Source organism: Enhydra lutris, unplaced genomic scaffold (genome assembly GCF_002288905.1).
Source record: "Enhydra lutris kenyoni isolate GAN:26980312 unplaced genomic scaffold, ASM228890v2 scaffoldscaffold22, whole genome shotgun sequence".
NCBI classification, from domain to species: domain Eukaryota; kingdom Metazoa; phylum Chordata; class Mammalia; order Carnivora; family Mustelidae; genus Enhydra; species Enhydra lutris.
The window spans coordinates 25,466,418-25,485,611 of NW_019154106.1; the positions used below are offsets into that span (position 1 = coordinate 25,466,418).

A 19,194-nucleotide genomic window follows, 5' to 3' on the forward strand; every position below is an offset into this window, starting at 1 on the left:
CCCTACGCGGGACTGGATCCCAGAACTCCAGGATCAGGACCTGAGCCGAAAGCAGCTGCTTAAGCAACTGAGCCACCCAGATGTCCCCGTGAACTTCTTTTTATTTTTATTTATTTATTTTTTTAAAGATTTTATTTATTTATTTGACAGAGATCACAAGTAGGCAGAGAGGCAGGCAGAGTGAGAGGAGGAAGCAGGCTCCCTGCTGAGCAGAGAGCCTGATGCAGGGCTGGATCCCAGGACCCTGGGATCATGACCTGAGCCGAAGGCAGAGGCTTTAACCCACTGAGCCACCCAGGTGCAGCCCCATGAACTTCTTTTAACTAAGCAATTTCATTACATAAATTATTTAAATTTATCAGATTATGCAACCAAACTCAGAGCCAAGGAATGTCACTACTATAGCACATTAGCACGGTTAGTCAGTATTAAGTACACGTAAACATTTTATACCCAGAGAAGCAATGTTTTTAAACTCAGTAAGGCTGATGGAGAGATTGGCTTTCTAAGATATCTATTCATGAGCTCCAATGCACCTCCCTCATTGAGCTCCCTGGTGTAACTGCCTAGGACTGATAAAAGCGTGGTCAGGGACCTGCCAACAACAAAGGCAAGAAGAGAAAACCTCTTCATGGGAAAACCGGTACCTCTGAGACGACCGGCTGAGAGCGCAAAACATCAGTTCAGACGTGAATCAAAATCAATTCTGCTTTCAGAGCTATTTAAAATCTGACTGACAATATTATGCAGCAAGGAGGACAACTCTCTAATTCCTATGCTGAAACTCTTTGCCTCCCTGATATGTTTGCAGAGAAGGGAGGATTTTCAACAAAAATGGTTTCTTTCATAAAGATTTTACTGCCATGGAAACAATTCCCTCAAAACAACAAGATTCAGTTTCCCCTACACTTTAAATTCTTGCCATTTGTTTCTTCAGTGTAAAAGCAAAACGCACAAATGCGTATTCACCAACGCCTGACACAGCACCTGACACTTAGCAAATTCTCAACAGATACTTGAGACGGGAAATGAATTCCTGCATCTCCCCTTCTAAACTGAACAGTAAGTACCAAGAGTTACCTACCAGGAAGACATTGTAGATGTCTATATAGAGTCCTTACCCTCAAACACTAAATTCGGTTACAGGGGTAAGATTTTCACACATAGAATTAATCCGAAAGTAATCAAGAGTAAAATTGAACAGCATTAGCCCTACAGAGGATGGATTTATAAAAGAGTGAAACTAATATGTACAGGGATAGTCTGGTAAGATGTTCTTTATGAAGAAGGCTACCTTATCTTTCCGCCATTTTAAAATCACGCATAGGTTTATTTATACACTCACATTGTCTCAGAGAGAAAAATTATTCTATTCATTGGTAGGGGAAGGGGAAATGGAATGTCTGAAGTCCTTTGTAAAATTCTCCAAAACTGAAATGCTTTATTAAACTTAACCTGATCTTATTTTTTTAATTTTTTAATTTTTTTTTAAAGATTTTATTTAGTTATTTGACAGATAGAGATCACAAGTAGGCAGAGAGGGAGGAGGAAGCAGGCTCTCGGCTGAGCAGAGAGCCTGATGCGGGGCTTGATCCCAGGGTGGGATCATGATCTGAGCCAAAAGCAGAGGCTTTGACCCACTGAGCCACCCAGGTGCCCCTTAACCTGATCTTATTAACTGCTGTTTCTGAAACAACCAAAGGCCTTGTTTTCATCTTAACTAAATACCATTATTTTGGTTGATGTGCATTGCACAGTCAAGCCCTCTCTCAGAAGCGAATGTTCATGTTCGATGGCAAGCCTGGTTGAAAACACTCCCATCTCTTCTTTCTCACTACATGATAAGAATTTCAACATTTACAAACTATATGTTTATGCCATTTGTATTTCTGTATGAAGTCAATAATCAACAGTCAAAAGCTATAATCAGATAATCTAATATAACGTTAAAAAGCAAGCAATCAGGACGCCTGGGTGGCTCAGTGGGTTAAAGCCTCTGCCTTCGGCTCAGGTCATGATCCCAGGGTCCTGGGATTGAGCCCCACATCAGGCTCTCTGCTCAGCAGGGAGCCTGCTTCTCCCCCTCCCTCTCTGCCTACCTCTCTGCCTACTTATGATCTCTGTCTGTCAAATAAATAAATAATAAAATCTTCTAAAAAAAAAAAAGTAAGCAATCTACCTGATATCTCATAATTTGGATAACAATATTTAATCTGTGTGGCATATTTATAAAAATTAACCAATCTGTTCCTTTGTTGCTATGTAGAAATGGCCAAAATTTTCTGAAATTTTGGGCCCTCCCCAAAACTAAAAAGAATATAGATAAGAACTGTATTAGTAATAAGGCCTCTTCAGCACATGTTTTTTTGCTATGATAGTCCATCTCACTGGTTCTTTTTCTTCAAAATTTTTGAGGACCCCAAAGAGCTTTTGTTTATGTGGGTTATATCAGTCAATATTCATCATATTAGAAATTAAAACTGACAAATTTGCAAATATTTATTTATTGAATCACTGACAATAATACCATTATATGTTAAAATACATATTTTTATGAAAAATCTCTTTCTCAAAAACAAAGAAAATAGTAAGGAAGAAACACTGTTTTACATTTTTAAAATTTTGTAAATGTCTGCCTTAGGAGAAAAAAAATCTAGGTTTTATATTTGCTTCTGCATTCAATTTTGGAATATGCTGTTTCAGTTGAAGTAAATGAAGAAAATCTAGTCTTCACAGAAATGTAGTTGGAAAAGAAAGGAGTACTTTGATAGTCTTTTTATATAATGGTGGGTATTTTTCTTTGATGCTATACCAGATCTTGACAAACGATAAAGTTTTAAAAAATAGTTTCAGTGTGCAATCTGAAACTATTTCAGTGAATTTTTCATACTGTTACATTAAAATTCATTGGTGTATCTTACACACTGAATAGATCTTTCTCCTATGCATAATTTTGTAACATCATAAATTGGTCATTTGGAAAATACTAGTTCACTGTTTTATGTAGATCTTCCAAATGTTGACACATTTCATTATACAGTATAAGGATCACATTAGTTAACATCACCAATTTTATCAGAACAGTCATCAAATATTGGGAAGCTGTCAAGCTCACAGTACTAGATACAAGTTTTCCAAAAATGAATTTTCACTTGATCCATTGCCAATTTTATCATTGGCAACGAACATTACCAGTGTTTCTCTTGAAGAGACAGGCTTGCTTCATTCATTCTGAGAACTATAGTTTGTCTGTCAGTCATTCTTTTAAGTAAAAATGTTATTCCATGAAAGTAAGGGGCAAAAAAGAACTAGTTCAGCATACCATGCAATCACACAAGTGTTTTTCCATGAGACAACCAAGTATGTCAGAATGCCCCAGAAGTGCTTTGTGCATACCTATGGTTTCAGCACAGAAAACAGTAAAAAAGGTGTATTCAAGAATCAAGATTTAATAAAATTAATAATAATTTTTACCAATTCATCAAGAACATTTTCAGTGGAAAATAGCACTCATTTTATTTTATTTTTTTAAGATTCTATTTATTTGTTTGACAGAGAGAGAGAGAGAGAGAGCACCAGTGAGGGGTAGGGCAGAGGGAGAGGGAGAAACATACTCCCTGCTGAGCACAAAGCTTTCCCTAGGAGTTTCCCTAGGAGTTCCTAGACCACATCCCCAGGGGTCTGCTGGTCTACCTAATACCATCTACCCCTCCAATCAATAACAATAATAAAGCTAGATAAGTTACCAAAAAAATCAACTATTTAAAGGCATTGGTGAGGGGCGCCTGGGTGGCTCAGTGGGTTAAGGGCTCTGCCTCCGACTCAGGTCATGATCCCAGGGTCCTGGGATCGAGCCCAGCATCAGGCTGTCTGCTCAGCGGGGGTCTGCTTCCTCCTCCCTCTCTGCCTGCTTCTCTGACTACTTGTGATCTCTGTCTGTCAAACAAATAAATAAAATCTTTATAAATAAATAAATAAATAAATAAAGTCATTGGTGAGCTACCAGGGCAGCCTAGGACTTGAACGGCCAAGATCCCAGAGAGATGGAAAGTACCGAGAAGTGAGTCCAAGAGTCTAAGATGCTTTTCAACTCGTAGCATTTACTGATTTGCAAGGAGAATCTGAGAAGCCAAAATAAAGATGAGAGAAGCTAAGAGGCTCAGAAGCTTAGCAGAATTACCAACAGAAATCACAGTGTTATGAAGACAAAAATTAGAGTTCAGGGTCTCCAAGAAGGCGATGCTATAATTTACCTTGAAGGGCCACACCCTAGAAGTAAGCAAGAACTAGAAGTAGAGCAGCCCCCAAAGGCCTTGAACCCAGTCCTAAGTCAGCCCAACCACAGACTGGATGAAGGTGACCTTTTACTACTCTAATTGCTAGCAAAATGTTGAACAAAAGCTATGCTAGAAAAAGATAACATCATCCAGTCCCTATATATTTTATATGCTATGTTCAGCATTTAAACAAAAATTACCATGTATACAAAGACATGAAATCAAAAGGAAAATGAATAATATAAATAGACCCACAGGAGATCCCACGTATTCGCATTATAAGACATGAACTTTAGGGACACATGGGTGGCTCCAACATTTAAGCATCTGCCTTTGGTTCAGGTCATGATCCCAGGATTCTGGGATCAAGTCCTGCATTGGGCTCCCTGATCGTGGGGAGCCTGCTTCTCCCTCTGCCTGGTGTTCCTCATGCTTGTTCACTCTCTAGCTCTCTCTCTAGGCAAATAAATAAATAAAATCTTAAAAGAAAAATAAAAGACATGAATTTTTAAATAACTGACTAATATGTTCCCCCCAAAATACATTACAAATGGAGAATTTCACCACAGAACTGAAATCTCTCAAAACAGATATTCTAGATCTCTTTTAAAAGCTAAAATAACTGATGGGCATCTTGGTGGCTCAGTTGGTTAGACGTTGGACTCCAGATTTTGGCTCAGGTCACAATCTCAGGATCAAGAGATCAAGCCCCACACTGGGCTCTGCACTCAGTAGGGAGTCTGCTTAGGATTCTCTCCCTCTCCATCTGCCCCTCCCTGCCCCTAGTCTGTCTCTCAAAAAAAAAAAAAAAAGCTAAAATAACTGAAATATTCATGGCTGTTAACAAAAGACAGACACAATTGAAAAAAGAATTAGTAAACTAGAATACGGATGGTAGAAATACTTTTTTTTTTTTTAAGATTTTATTTATTTACTTGAGAGAGAGTCCATACAAGTTAGGGGAAGGGACAGAGGGAGTGAGAGAGAAGCAGACTCCCAACTTACCAGGCAGCCTGATGTGGGGTTTCTATCTCAGGACCCTGAGATCATGACTTGAGCCGAAGGTAAGATGGTTAATTGACTGAGCCACCCAGGCATCCCGATGGTAGAAAATATTTTAACTGAAGCAAGAAAGGAAATTAAAAAGGATGGAAAATGCAGAAAAGAACATAAAAGATAGATGTATGGAATATGGTGAAAAGATCAAGGCACAAGTAATATATGAAAAGACAAGTGCTGAGAATTTCCCAATATGTATAAGAATCTCTAGAAACCCCACACAAAATAAATTCAAATTAAATAACACCAAGGCACAGTGAAATTACTGGAAAAACAAAAGAGAAACTTATAAAAGCAGCTAAATGAGAGGAAAAATATATTATCATCAAAGGAACAACCACCAGATTGACATCTGGTTTTCAACAATTAACACCAAAAAGAACAGATTATCATCTGTAAAATACTGAAAGAAAACAATTACAAACCTAGAATTCCCAACTGAGCAAAAATAGTGGGCAATGAAATAATACAATAATAGCTAATTAATCTAAAATAAGCAAGAAATGAGGGGAGGGAAAGGCATAAAACTGGCAGGACAAATAGAAAACAAAATTATAAGATACTAGGTATAAAGCCAAAGGTATCATCAACTACATTAAGTGTGAATGAACTAAATACTCCCAATAAAAGACAAAATTTTAGAATGTGTGGGTATAGATGCATACATATAAACCATACACTGCTTTCAAGGGACACATTAACACCTATTTTGAGAAAAAAAATGCACAATAAATAAAAATGGAAGTGAAAAGGAGGAGAAGATAGGGATGATGAAGGAAGACTTACTTCACTGGGTGGGACTGGCATTGGACAGTGACAATAAATCATAGCCCTCTATCTTCAAATATAGAAACAAAAGAGGAATAAACACAGAAGTCAGATAGATGAGGATTAAAACATGAGCTTTACAACTAATAGAGTGAATTTGAAAACAGAGCTTGTCCAGCAGTCACATTTGGGCTTCTTATGTATCAACCTTTCCTACAAGTCTAGACCTTGGGATCCCATTTAACAGGAAGTCCACACAGCTGACATGGATCCATCCAGGTATAAGAAGAGCTTCACTAGAGCTCTTCAAGTGGGGCCTCAGAGAGTAATGCCTCCAAATGTCTGCCTAGAGATGGTTCCCAGCCTCAGCTGCATAGGAGAATGAACTGAAAAGCTTTAGATATCAGACTACTGAAAAAGAATATGCAAAGGCAGGACTTAAGTATCTAATTTTTTTTTTTAAGTGATTCTACTGTGTCTCTAAGGTTGAAAACCACTGAATAAGGGAGGCATGGGGCCCACCTGAGGTGTGTCTACTATAAGAAAGATGGCACAGACACAGAGGAGAAGACATACATCTTCCAAAGAGCATGAACCTAAAAGAAGAAACAAAGGGGCTGACCCATAAATACATAGTTTCTTTTCTTAATTTCTCTGCATAGATAAAGTCTTACATTTCCCTTGGGGAGAAATAGGCAGATGATTTGGAAAGGGCAGAATTATCTTCCCAGTTCTGTGCTCTTCTCAGGAATGGAGTTAAAGTTTCTTTGTATAATTGTGAGGTTCAGGCAACAGGTTTGCTCTTGTGGTTGATGTGACTTTCAAGCTGGGCCTTCATAGAGAAATTTGCACATAAAAAAATTGGAGGAACAGGAAAAAAAAATGGAGGAAGAGGGATAAAGGAGAATTTGGAAGGAAGGTTTTTTTCTCTCTCAATGTTTTCAGTGATTTTCTGGGCAATGAAAGAATGATTTTTTTTTTTTTTAATAGACTCCACACCCAACATGGATCCTACATGGGGCTTAAAACTCAAAACCCTGAGATCAAGACCTGAAATGAAATCAAGAGTCGGATTCTTAACAGACTAAGCCACCCAGGCATCCCTGAAAGAATGATTTTTAACAGTACTAAGTATAGAATAAACAAATTACCTAAATTACAAGTTGGCTGAAATATGTCTTTCTGAGCTCAGGACCTTCAGCGACTCATCCTTTAGATCACAGGCTCTCAGCATTCTCCGATCCTACAGACAGATTTAAGTTCCCCTGCCATAGGTTCTCATGAGACCCAGAACAATCTAGAATCCTGTATTAGTGATTATCTGGTTAATGTCTGGTTAATGAATTCAATGAGGACAGAAGCCAGATCTGTTTATTCTTCATTAGATTCCAGGCTCCGGTCATCGTTGTTCCAGGTCTGTCGAATAACAGTCCCAGGCCATTCACTGGCAGCAAAAGTTGCTCAAAGTGGCAGATAAGGAAAGAATTTTTTTAAAAAAAGAGGTGGCTGGTGACTTCGTTAGAATTGGGAGTACCAGACAGCTTGAAAATGAAAATCAGATAAGGCTGCCAGTCTTTGCACAGGGCTGAGTTGTCTGTTCTCACCCAACACAATCGGCCATAGTGTAAGCACACCCGCCACCAGTCAAGAGACCTGTATAAGGGGCGCCTGGATGGCTCAGTGGGTTAGGCCTCTGCCTTCAGCTCAGGTCATGATCTCAGGGTCCTGGGATCAAGCCCCACATCAGGCTCTCTGCTAAGCGGAAGCCTGTTTCCCCCTCTCTCTGTCTACCTCTCTGCCTACTTGTGCTCTCTCTCTCTCTCTCTCTATTAAGTAAATAAATAAAATCTTGGGAAACAAAAAAAGAGAGAGACCTATATAAGACAAGATGATTCTAGAATAAGACCTCAAAAGACCATCTCCAGTCAACTTCACTCAGCCAGGGCACAGGCTCGGCCGAATAAGGGGAAAAATAAATAAAGATGTCCAGAAGATTCTTCCTGCTCTAACGCCTCAGCATAATAACCAACACCTATTCCAAATAATCATTTTTCTGGATAACAGTCTGGGGCATGACAGTAACCATGAGGTTAACTACCCGATCTTGAATTCAAAGGAGGAAAATGTGGCTAACTCTATGTCAAATAAACACAGGGCACCAAACTCCCTGGTAAATGCTGCCTTCAAACAACTGCTCGGTTCAGTTGCACTGCCTTGGCTCTTCTGAAAAACCGTCTCTGCCTGGGCTACCCAAATGATAAGCCGCATCCTGGGAAAGAATCATGCTCCTGAATCTTGGGGAATATTTATGAAAGCAAATGCAGGGAACAAATAAATTCAGTGATAGAAAAACAATACCCAGCTCTCTTCCACGTTGCCCTGGGCAAATCTGTTGCTTAAACAATAACAACAGGATCTAATCAGTAAAGCTCTCGGTTGCCAAAATTATACAAGCAACTCGCCTATTTAAAATGTCACATTTCCCCATCTGATATAAATACCTGCCGTCTGCTCACATTCCGAAAGTGTAATACAAATTAGGCCCAAACTAAAATCTACCTTGGCACATACTAATTTTTTTTTTTTTTCCCTTTCAAATGACCTAGATCTTGTATTATAAAAACTGTGAAGCCCTGGTGGTCTTTTCAGTAATTGGAATAGATCAGTGAAGCCTGGATTGCTTTTCAGCTCGGCCTGTCCACATTATTTTACACGTGGGATGGGCTTAACTAGCTCATTCTCTCTATAGAGACCTGGTTCAGCCTCAGCAGCCTCTTACACAACACCACTGCAACACTGCCTGCTATCTGATTGCTGGGAAAATCGTAGTAGTGAGCGGTTTTTATGCTACTGAATAGATCTGGTAATAAAACAAAACAATGCAATACAACACACAGCTTGAAAAATATTTAAAAAAAAAAAAAAACAATGTGGAAATAATAGAAAAGGTAAAAAGGCTAATCTGAAAGACTAATATAACCATAATCAGATTTGTTGCCTATGTAGGTTTATGCCAGTATACAGATTTTCTCATTAATGCCAAGAAGCAAGAAATGTATAAGCCATGAAAAAATACCCAACCTGTACACTTTGGTGCCTTCTATAAAATTAAATTTATATTGCAAATGTACTACATGCAGACCGGAACCATTTGTCTTCCTTGGACACAGACAGCTCTATCAAAATCCCCTGGGTAGTGGTAAAAAATGCTGTCACCAAACACCTTTGGAATTAGACTCTCTCTTAGGAACAGGACCCAGGAATCTGCATTTTCAACATCTCCTGTTCCCCCCCGAAAAGTGTGCTTGCTCTGCAAACCCAGCTTCCTGATAAGTCCTTAGCTATCCCTTCTGATCCAATCAGACCCCCTAAGCTGCTCACATAGAGAAATTCAGAGCTGCCTGGGGTTTTATAGTTAAGAGAACCTCTCCCTGGAGCTTGTGATTCCTTTAGATCTCTGATCTCACTTGAACCAAGTTAAGTAAGGAAAAATTCCGCACAAAGTCTAGTGGTTAATAGAGGGCAGAAGAAACAATACATTCAACGGAGTAATGTGATGTTTGGAAGCCGAATAAAAATGTGAACTGCTTCCAATCTCGAAAGCCTCTCAAATACGGGCAACCAGAGAAGCCAGAGCCATCCACAAAACACCACCACCGAGCACTGTCACTTCTGTGTGATTATAAACAAATCTCCTTCCCCAATCATCAACACCAGCACCCATGTTTATGATTACCTAAAGCCTATAACCAACAATTCAACAGCAGCAACCAAACCCCCAAGGAAAATAGCCCCTTCCCTAATATTCACTATCAACTTTGAGATATTCTTGCATATTAAATTAGGAATGAGAATTTTCAAAACAAACAACTCTAATTTTGAACATATTTCAAAGGTCTTTTGAGCAACAAAGGATCCCTGTGTTTACACAGTAATGTCAAGGAGGAAAGGAAAAAGGCCTCATCTGCATAAATATCATTGGACTGGCATTAAGCCTCTCCCAGTCCAGCTCAACGGGAAAAAACGCCCCAAAGAAACATTTACAATATGTCTTTAGTCTTTAGTGTTTGGCTTATCTATTTAATAAACACTTATGAAAGTCAAGATTTTGATTTTATTTTTTATTTTATGATGAATTCTGCTATTTTTATGATCAATTGCTATATGATGTTATTTCTCAAAAATAACTCAATTTACATGGCGCTTCTAAGATATAAAGAGTATGACTCAACTGGCGCTCCTTGAGAAAATTATCCAAAATTCAACCATGTGGAGGCATGTCGGTGGGGGGGACACCTTTATTTCATTTTAGACCAAAGACTTCACAACCTTCATCAGGCTTTGACCTTTCGGCTAAAATCTTTGTTACTGAAAAAGAAATCGCAGGACTGTAGTTTTCTCTAAGTCAGGGAAGGCGCAAGTAGGGCTTGCCAAAAAGAAAAAAAAGAAGAAGAAAAAAAAAGAAAAAGCTATCTAAAGGTCTTAATTGTAGTTTCTGGAAAGAGGTCAAGCAGTATAGAGAGGAAACAGAAAGCATACCCTTACTCATTTGGGGCTGAGTCTCTTCATCCACATCCAAATCTTCTAAATCTAGGAAATTGTCTACCTAGAAAAGGATTAACATCATTGTTATGTATATTAGACCTAATGAAAAAGTGCAATTAAGAATCAATGAATCCACTTCCACAGCATTCAAAGTATGCAACTGAATCCACTTTTCTCATTAACTTTTGAGTCCCAGCTAAAGGTCTTTGTGTTCACTGGGTTTTAAGAGACATAAGAAAGAAGCAGTAAATTTGGAAGTTGGCCTGGATTTTGTAGGCACCATAGTACGATCTCTATACTGAAAGGGAAAGAACAGTCTGAGGAGTTTTTGAAAAGGGACTTTGTTCCCAGATTCTCTGCCAGGATATATACCACTGCCGAGACAGTCCAAAACAGTCTCTGCTTTTTGTTCTCATTTTATTGCTTTTGCTTCTCAAGCAAATGATGGTGGTGGGTCTGGCTATTACCATAACGGGCTTTTCACTCTACAGAGTCAGAGAGAAGAAACTAAAGAAAGCAAAAGAGAAAGGTTCATTCGAAACAAAAATCATCCTGCCCCAGGTAAATCACAAAAGAGGTGAGCGGGGCCAAAAATCAAGTGTTCTCTCTTTCGAGCAAATAAAGCTGAAAATTACTTCAAAGGTAAAAAGCAGAGCAAATGACCTTTACAGCCACAATAGCAGCATTTCAATGAAAGACTATCCCACGTGGAATACCGCTTTCCACAGCAAGCTGACAATGAGACATTTCATATTAACAAAATGGTAACATTTCAGACACGAACTAATTCATCTCAGGTGAATATCGAAGAGTGTAAATAAGAAAATGATTACACCACCGGCACAACGGAGACCTAGCAGAGTAAAGGCATAATGTCGAAATGCCTTTTATGCTCATGACCTAAAACGTGTTCATAACAAAATACCATAAAATTACAAATTTAGATCTCCTAAGTGGAATTCAAAACATAGCCTAGGTCTTTCTTCCCCTAGGTCTACACCCCAGACCATGGCTCTTACATATGAATTGCAAATGGTAGCTTCCACTGCTTGCACATACATAACTGCGGTTCTTTCCTGGCATCCAAGTGACAGCAAAAATTTATCTTCCCCACGATGGTTTTAGTGCCAAAACTGCTATATTGTCATTTCTCTTGATGGTGTATGTTCAGGGTGACTGGAGTCATGTTTCTGTACTAAAGAACCCATTCCATTTGCTAAGCTTTGAGGAAGAAAGATCTGGAACCCAGCCAACCGAACATAGTTTAAGATAACACCAATTAAAAATCATATATATATATGAAAGAGAGAGACAAAATCTACTAAATTCTCCAATTTTGTATGAGAGACCGCAAATGGGTCCTTTGGGATTTTTTGTTTTGTTGTCAATTTTTTGTATTCTTTGCCATGGAAGAAAACTGAATCATCCCTTACCTTCACCTTTCCAGCCCGATTCAGATCACCTTGAAAGGAACTGCCAACTTTTTGGCCTTCATCTATCACTATCTGGGGGAAAAAAAAAAAAAAAACATGGTGAGGACATCTTGATGAGAAAATGAAACAACCAAAAATAAAGGAGCTGATCTTGTAGCCCTTCAGGCTATAAAACTCCCGTTCCGGTTTTTGTTAATTAGCTATGCATGATGGACCAGATCCACTAAACCATAGTAGTGGTCAGGGAATAGTTTTCAGGAGGTCTGACTTCTACTTGTGCCTCTAGACTCATCCACAGAATAACCTAGAGTAAATTACTTAACCTCAGTTTTCTCATGTGTAAAATAGGAACACTCCCCACCTCATTACCCCAGCTCCCATCCCACCCCAATGAACCTCTCAAGGACAAACGAGAGAATGCTAATACAACATTTTCAAGTTATTAGGAAACAATATCATTGAACAATTTATTGCCTCTCCACATGCTGGTTAAAGACTCAACAGAAAATGCCATTCCAACTGCCAGTGATAGCCCCTATAAAATGAATCCTCTAGGGGAAAAAAAAAAGTTCTGACAACACCTGGGTGGCTCAGTTGGTTAAACATCTGCCTTCGGCTCAGGTCATGGCCCCGGGGTCCTGGGATCGAGCCCTGCATCAGGCTCCCTGCTCAGCTGAGAGCCTGCTCTCCCTCTCTCTCTACTGCTCCCCCTACTTGTGCTCTCTCTCTCTGTCAAATAAATAAATAAAATCTTTTTTAAAAAAAGAAAAAGTTCTGGTCCCATAATCATCTCATTGGATGTAAGTTCTGGAATTAAAAAACTGTAGGCCTCTGCCATACAGAAACACTTTTCTAACACAGAGACTCATATGAAACCACATCTCACATACAATTTTGTCCACGATAACACAGGAAGACATGATGAGCTAGAAAATAGAAACTGGGGCACCTGGGTGGCTCAGTCCTTAAGTGTCTGCCTTCAGCTCAGGTCATGATCCCAGGGTCCTGGGATCGAGCCCCACATTGGGCTCCCTGCTCAGCAGGAAGCCTGCTTCCCCCTCTCCCACTCTCCCTGCTTGTGTTCCCTCTCTCGCTGTGTCTTCTATCAAATATAAATAAAATCTTAAAAAAAAAAAAAAGAAAGTAGAAACTCAAATGTTGTAACAAGTACAACAGCTTCCACTAGGGTTCCTTGAGAGTTAAAAAAAAAAAACCATAGCTAAGGAGAATATAAATATTGTCTATTAAGTCTTAAAAATTAGGAAGAAAGCATCCAATATTTAATAACTAAATCTTGGAAAAAATAAGATAACAGATGAATCCAGAGCACATAATAGAAACTCCCATTTCACACAGAGAATTATAAAAAGGAATTCTTTTGTCCCAAATAGAGAACAAGCTAAAATATGTAAATAATTACAAGAATTTTTAGATGGCAGTTCCTTAAAGGAACTTATTAAAAACTTGGGGCTAACCAAGTTACCCTCATAAACACTGGCTGCTGAAATCATAAAATGTAATGATGATTTTTGGGGGTGCCTGGGTGGCTCAGACAGTTAAGTGTCCAACTCTTGGTTTCAGCTCAGGTCATGATCTCATGGGTCCTGGGACTGGGCTCCAAATTGGGCTCTGCACTTTGTAGGGAGCCTGCGTGAGAGTCTCTCCCTCTGCCCCTCCCCCAACTCTCACACTTACACACTCTCTCGAATAAATAAATAAATAAATCTTTTTTAAAAAGGAAAAAGGAATATAATAATGATTCTTAATAAAGTTTTCCAATGGCACGCCTTCCAGAATTAAGAATCTGAGTTACTGATCCAATAACTGTCCAATGTTTCTTATGTTTTTACAGTTTCTTTCTCTTTTTAATTCATAAAGAATGCTCTTTTTCCTGTTTCTATAAATGTGCTATGACATTACCTGTTCGTCTTCTGAACATTGTGATGAAGTACGAAGAAAGACGGCTTTGTTTCTAAGATGATGATCATTTGGTTCATTTTCATGAGCAAATTTTACTGAAGGAAATATGTTTTCTGAAGAATCAGTTCCAAATGCTCCTCGTTTGGTCACATTATCCTCTGAAATGATAAGTTACACATTAGAAAATACACACCACACCCAGTCTTGCTTATTTTGCATTTCCTGAGTCTTTCTTCCAAACAATAACAACAACAAATGTTCTTCAAAATCTACAAGCAGAATGCTTGAGATACTAAGCACTCTGAACTTTATAAAATTTTTTCTAAAAATGCATAGAAAGATAACACTATTTCATTCACTTTTCAACAAATACTAAATGCTTACTATTATACCCAGCACTGTTCTCAGCCATTGTTAAAAGGTCAATGAAGTATGGTATTTGAAAAACTCTTAGGCATTAATTATCTCGTTTTTTCCCTAAATTTGAAGGGAGGTTTTCCTTATATGGAAGCAATGTATGGGTGATTTTATAAAGTTTTTAAGAGAAAAAATTAAAATTAGAAATAATTCTACAAAACAGAAAAGCTCTAACAATTTTTTTCAATGGCTATTTTTCTCATATTTTATCTGTGGATCCATATACTTCTAAAAAGCAATGTTTGACTATCTTTGACTATTTAAAACTATAAACAATTAATACTTTTGTACTAAATCTATGCATATTCATGATTATGTTCTTAGGATAAAGAAAGTCTAAGATTAATCCTAAATTAAGAGATTGAGAAAATTATGATAACATGATACCATTAACAGAAATGTGGGGGATAAATTCGGATGAGAGATAATGAATTAAGCTTTGATCATGTTCATTTGAAGTGCCAGTAGAAATTGTGAGGGAAATGTCCCAGAGGCAGCTGCAAATGTAGGCTAAAATGTGGGAGAGATATCACAGCAATAGGTAAATATCTGCTAAAAATCACACTGAGATAATGGTTTAAGCCATAAAACTGCTTCCTATATTAGAATTAATAATCAGGGTTAACATTTATTGAGTGTCAGATACTCTTTTATGAGCACTCAAAAATCTCATTTAAAGCCCACAACAACCCTATAGGAAGTTACCATTAGTATCCCCATTTTACAGATGAGGAAACCAAGGCCTACAGAGAAGTCGAGTAACTTACTCAAAGTTACATGGCTAGTGGGGCACCTGGGTGGCTCAGTGGGTTAAAGCCTCTGCCTTCAGCTCAGGTCGTGATCCCGGGGTCCTGGGATCCAGCCCCACATTGGGCTCTCTGCTCAGCGGGGAGCCTGCTTCCCTTCCTCTCTCTCTGCCTGCCTCTCTGCCTACCTGTGATCTCTATCAAATAAATAAACAAAATCTTAAAAAAAAAAAAGTTACATGGCTAGCAAATAGCACAGTGGGGATTTGAAGTCAGGCCTTTAGACTCAGAATCCACACTCCCAACCACAGTGTTATGCCAACTAGAGTAATATAGCAAATAAAGGCAAAGAGTCCTTAGAAAACAGAAGAATGAAGCAGAAAAAAGACAAAGAAAAAAATCCTGGAAAAGAGAGAAAGAAGAAAAGTTTACAATAGCACCAGAAGAACCAAGGGTGCATGGTACATTCCAAAAGCAGAAGTGGCTTTGCTAGAAATGACCAGAGCAACTGCGGGAATCCATGTAGTGATCACCAGAAGAGTGATAAAGAGATTCAAAAGAGGTCAAGTGGCAGAAATCAAGTAACAGGCAGATTGGAGAACCCTGTTCCATCTCCTTATGGTACTCCACCATGAAAAAGCTCCAGGGTCACAAGGACTGTCTGATCTGTGAGCTTTGCAGGCAGGGATCTAACTAAAGGGGTTACAAGACAGCCTAACCCAGCCCAGTGGCCGTGCTTGTTTCTCTTGAGCTGTTAATTGCACAGCTTCAGAGTTAGTGAGATTCTTGTTCACAGCCGGGTGCAACTCCAGAGTCCTTTGTTCACTTCCTTCTACCCCATCACTGGCAGAGCTAAGACGTGTGGGGGTATCTATAGGACATGAACACAGAGATACTGTTGGAGCACAAAGGTAAGGTAACCTAGTCCATAAGCCAGCGAGGGAAAATGCAAACACTAACTGCACCACTTTCTCTTTAAAAAGAATTAAGAAATAACACAAGTTCAGGCCAGCTCTCCCTACTGACTCGGGCACCAACATCTGTGACTCCTAATGCTTTCCGCTGGCACAGTAGAAACTCTAATGTGAAGCACTAGTCTTGGCAGGGGGCAGGGGAGGATAAGAGGGGTAGGAAGGGGGAGAGTGAGTGAGGTAATGGGAGGGTTGCCGAGAATACTGCTGGAGTAATCGACAACAAAAAATGCTCTTCAAAATCCACAGGCTGAATGCTTGAGGTACTACAAAAGACCAGAGAAGTGAGGTAGAGATGGTCATGGGACTTCTCCTCCTGGACTTCTTTTACAGCCACAGAGGGGTCCTACATCAGTCCTAGGGCTAAGATAAGCGATGGTAGCAGGGTAGAGGGAGATAAGCGTAGAAACAGGAGGAGTTCCTCAAATTCCGTCAAAGTTAGAGGCAAGAAGACTTCCCGTGACTACCTGTCATTCTTCCTTAGTGCACTGTTCTCATAGGAGGTAGAAGTTTCCCTTCTCCCTGCTTATCCTTTATGTCTAGCACAATCTCAATCTAGTATTGACTAAGAAAACACTATGTCCCAGCACACTGTTGTAATAGTCTATTGACTCAAGAACCTGAAAAGCACAGCGATGTCTGGGAAGAACAGATGCTCTGTAAGGACAAGCTCTATTTATTCTCATAATCACTCAATGTACACCTCTGCCATTTTCAATAAAACACGTAGGTTATTTGACAGATAACCCGATGAAACTCCTTTGAAATAAAAAGCAATGTATCACAAAGTCCCAGGTTCTGATACCGATGTTGGACTATTGTTGGGGTCTCAGATCTAACAAAATATTTGGCTCATCCTTTTAAAACTTTATTTTGTAAACATAAAGCTTTCATTTAAAAAATACCAGAAGATTCAGAAAAGAATGTGTTCTCTCTCTGACAGAACCTATAGTTGAGGCCTCCTTCCTGAGCCTTGAAAATTGTTTCACAAGAATATATACTCGATCGCTCCAAAGACCCAGAAGTGCTTCTCAAAAAGGCTTTTATCATTTTTTCTGAAAAAGCAGCAAAATGTAAATCTCTTGGCAAAATAAAATAGGAAAAAAAGTTTTTTTTTTCAATATGATAATGTCAAAATGGCAGATGTTGGCACAGCCCAGAATCCCAAGTGGCCTAAAGCCTGATCAGAGAGCCAGGTGCTGCCTCCTGGAGTTATCCTGGTGGCCTTCCAAACGTACCACCCAAGTGTCCGTCTCATCTCCTTCTGTTTCTGTGTTCCATTGAGCCCTTTTCCCCCTGTCATCTTATCCCTAATGTTCCTTGCTTTGAAATAAGTGTCAGACATAATACACTTTAGAAATCTAGCAGCAATATTTCAGAGCACAAGTAGGTTACTGAGACCTGAAAGAGAGTTTCTTTGGGTATTTCTGAGTCAAAACTTCAATACAGATGAAACAAAGGCTTTTTGTTTTGTTTTGTTTTGTTCTGTTTTTTTCCTCTCCTAAAGGCTGCATTATTCTGAAGCAATGGAATTTCAATTTTCTTTTGATCCCAAACAGACCAGCTTCCAACGGTTCTCCCTTTCAAGGCCACCCACTAGACCCACCGTGTCTAATTTCACTCCTTGAAAAGATTTCACTCCTTGAAAAGGTCAAAACCACAGATGCCTCAATAAATTAAACACTGATCACATATTGATTGCTATAGCTTCCGGATGAATGTGACCGCTTTCAGAGAACTCCATTTTTAAAGAAAAAAAAAAAAAGTTTTAAAAATTCAAATCCATCCATACAAAAGTCAGATTAGACTAGACCCCAAGTGCAGAGAACCATCACTGCACTGGCAGGAGAGTTTTCACAAATCAACACAACCAGCATCAGAATTCATGACCAAATTCCGACAACAACCTCCAGTGTCTTTACTTCCGCACCAGGGTCAGTGGTAATATGAATCAAGAGCATGTTCTCAGTAGTGAAGAGATATTGACCATGTGGCTAGAAGGAAAGAAAAATTCTTGGGGGGCAATTCTGTGCAACACTGGATATTTACAAAAACCCTTCTGCAAAGAGAATAGGGGCTAAGCAATCATGCTTATAACAAGGTTGGGTACTTTGAAAGTCAGGGGGTGATTTTCACATTATATTCCTAGCCTGGAGCAATGTTTCTCTGGACAATAATATTTGCTCTTGATTTGTCCAGCCAAACTACTTCACGCCACTGCTTCTTGATCACATGCTCCTTGGTATCTGGCCTCCCCTGGAGCAATAGTCGTTAGGATTAAATAAGCAATTTAAAAATCAATCAATCATAAATCAGAATAAATCCAAAGAAGCTAAATTCAGCAGACAAATGTTTTGTCTAAATTCCCTTCGCAGTGTTCTGAATTCCAACTGTTTTATGTTCTTCATTTGAAAGGGCACAGGGAGGAGAGGATTACCTCAGCCTGGCCAGTCAGGAATAATTGTGCTTTCCCCGAGGCTGGATGATAATTGACTCATTATTCACAGTCATAGCTCTCAAGCTGCCAAGACACAAATGCACAACCCTGGCCCGGAAAAAAAAAAAAATGTGTCAAAGCCCAAGATGAGGGGCACAACAGCAGTAAGTTAAAATTGTTGAAACATCCAGTTTTAGGTACTCATAGAGAGAAAAATGTGAAGAGGGTGTAAAGTGGTTGAAAGTTGATTTATGGGAAGAAAATCCGAGTGGCAGTTGAGTTATACAATCCATTCAATCTGGAAAATTATACTCCAGGCATCAACTATATGCAAGGTGACAAAGATGGGGAACCCCAGTCCCTGCCCTTACAGAGTTTATACACCAAGAAGTTAACCCAAGTATGCCAACCACCAGAAGAATACAACCATGGAAGACAATGGAAGGGAGTCCAAAGTAAGAGAATGGCAAAACCATAACAGGTTTGGGAGAATCATAAGAGGCTTCACATAGGCATGGAGCGTCTGAGTTGGGCTTTGAGAGACCACAACAAATTTCAACAGGCAAGCACTGCTGAGGTTATCCCATAGAGGGAAAATGGCATGAACAAAGCCCCCAAAAT

General features: G+C 39.1%; 1 protein-coding gene across 2 annotated transcripts in view; it reads right to left on the minus strand.

Annotated features, from left to right (window-relative positions):
* The window catches only part of LOC111150030 (chromosome unknown C11orf74 homolog), a 64,867-nt gene that overhangs the window by 11,061 nt on the left and 34,612 nt on the right, over positions 1–19,194 (minus strand). The window contains exons 3-5 of one of the 2 annotated variants that reach the window (XM_022507347.1): positions 14,003–14,160; positions 12,083–12,154; positions 10,650–10,710 (exon numbers count right to left, since the gene is read on the minus strand). In XM_022507347.1, the coding sequence (XP_022363055.1) occupies positions 10,650–10,710; positions 12,083–12,154; positions 14,003–14,160 (291 nt within the window). Of the gene's footprint in view, positions 1–10,643; positions 10,711–12,082; positions 12,155–14,002; positions 14,161–19,194 lie in introns of both variants that reach the window. The other variant, XM_022507346.1, reaches the window with a different exon arrangement.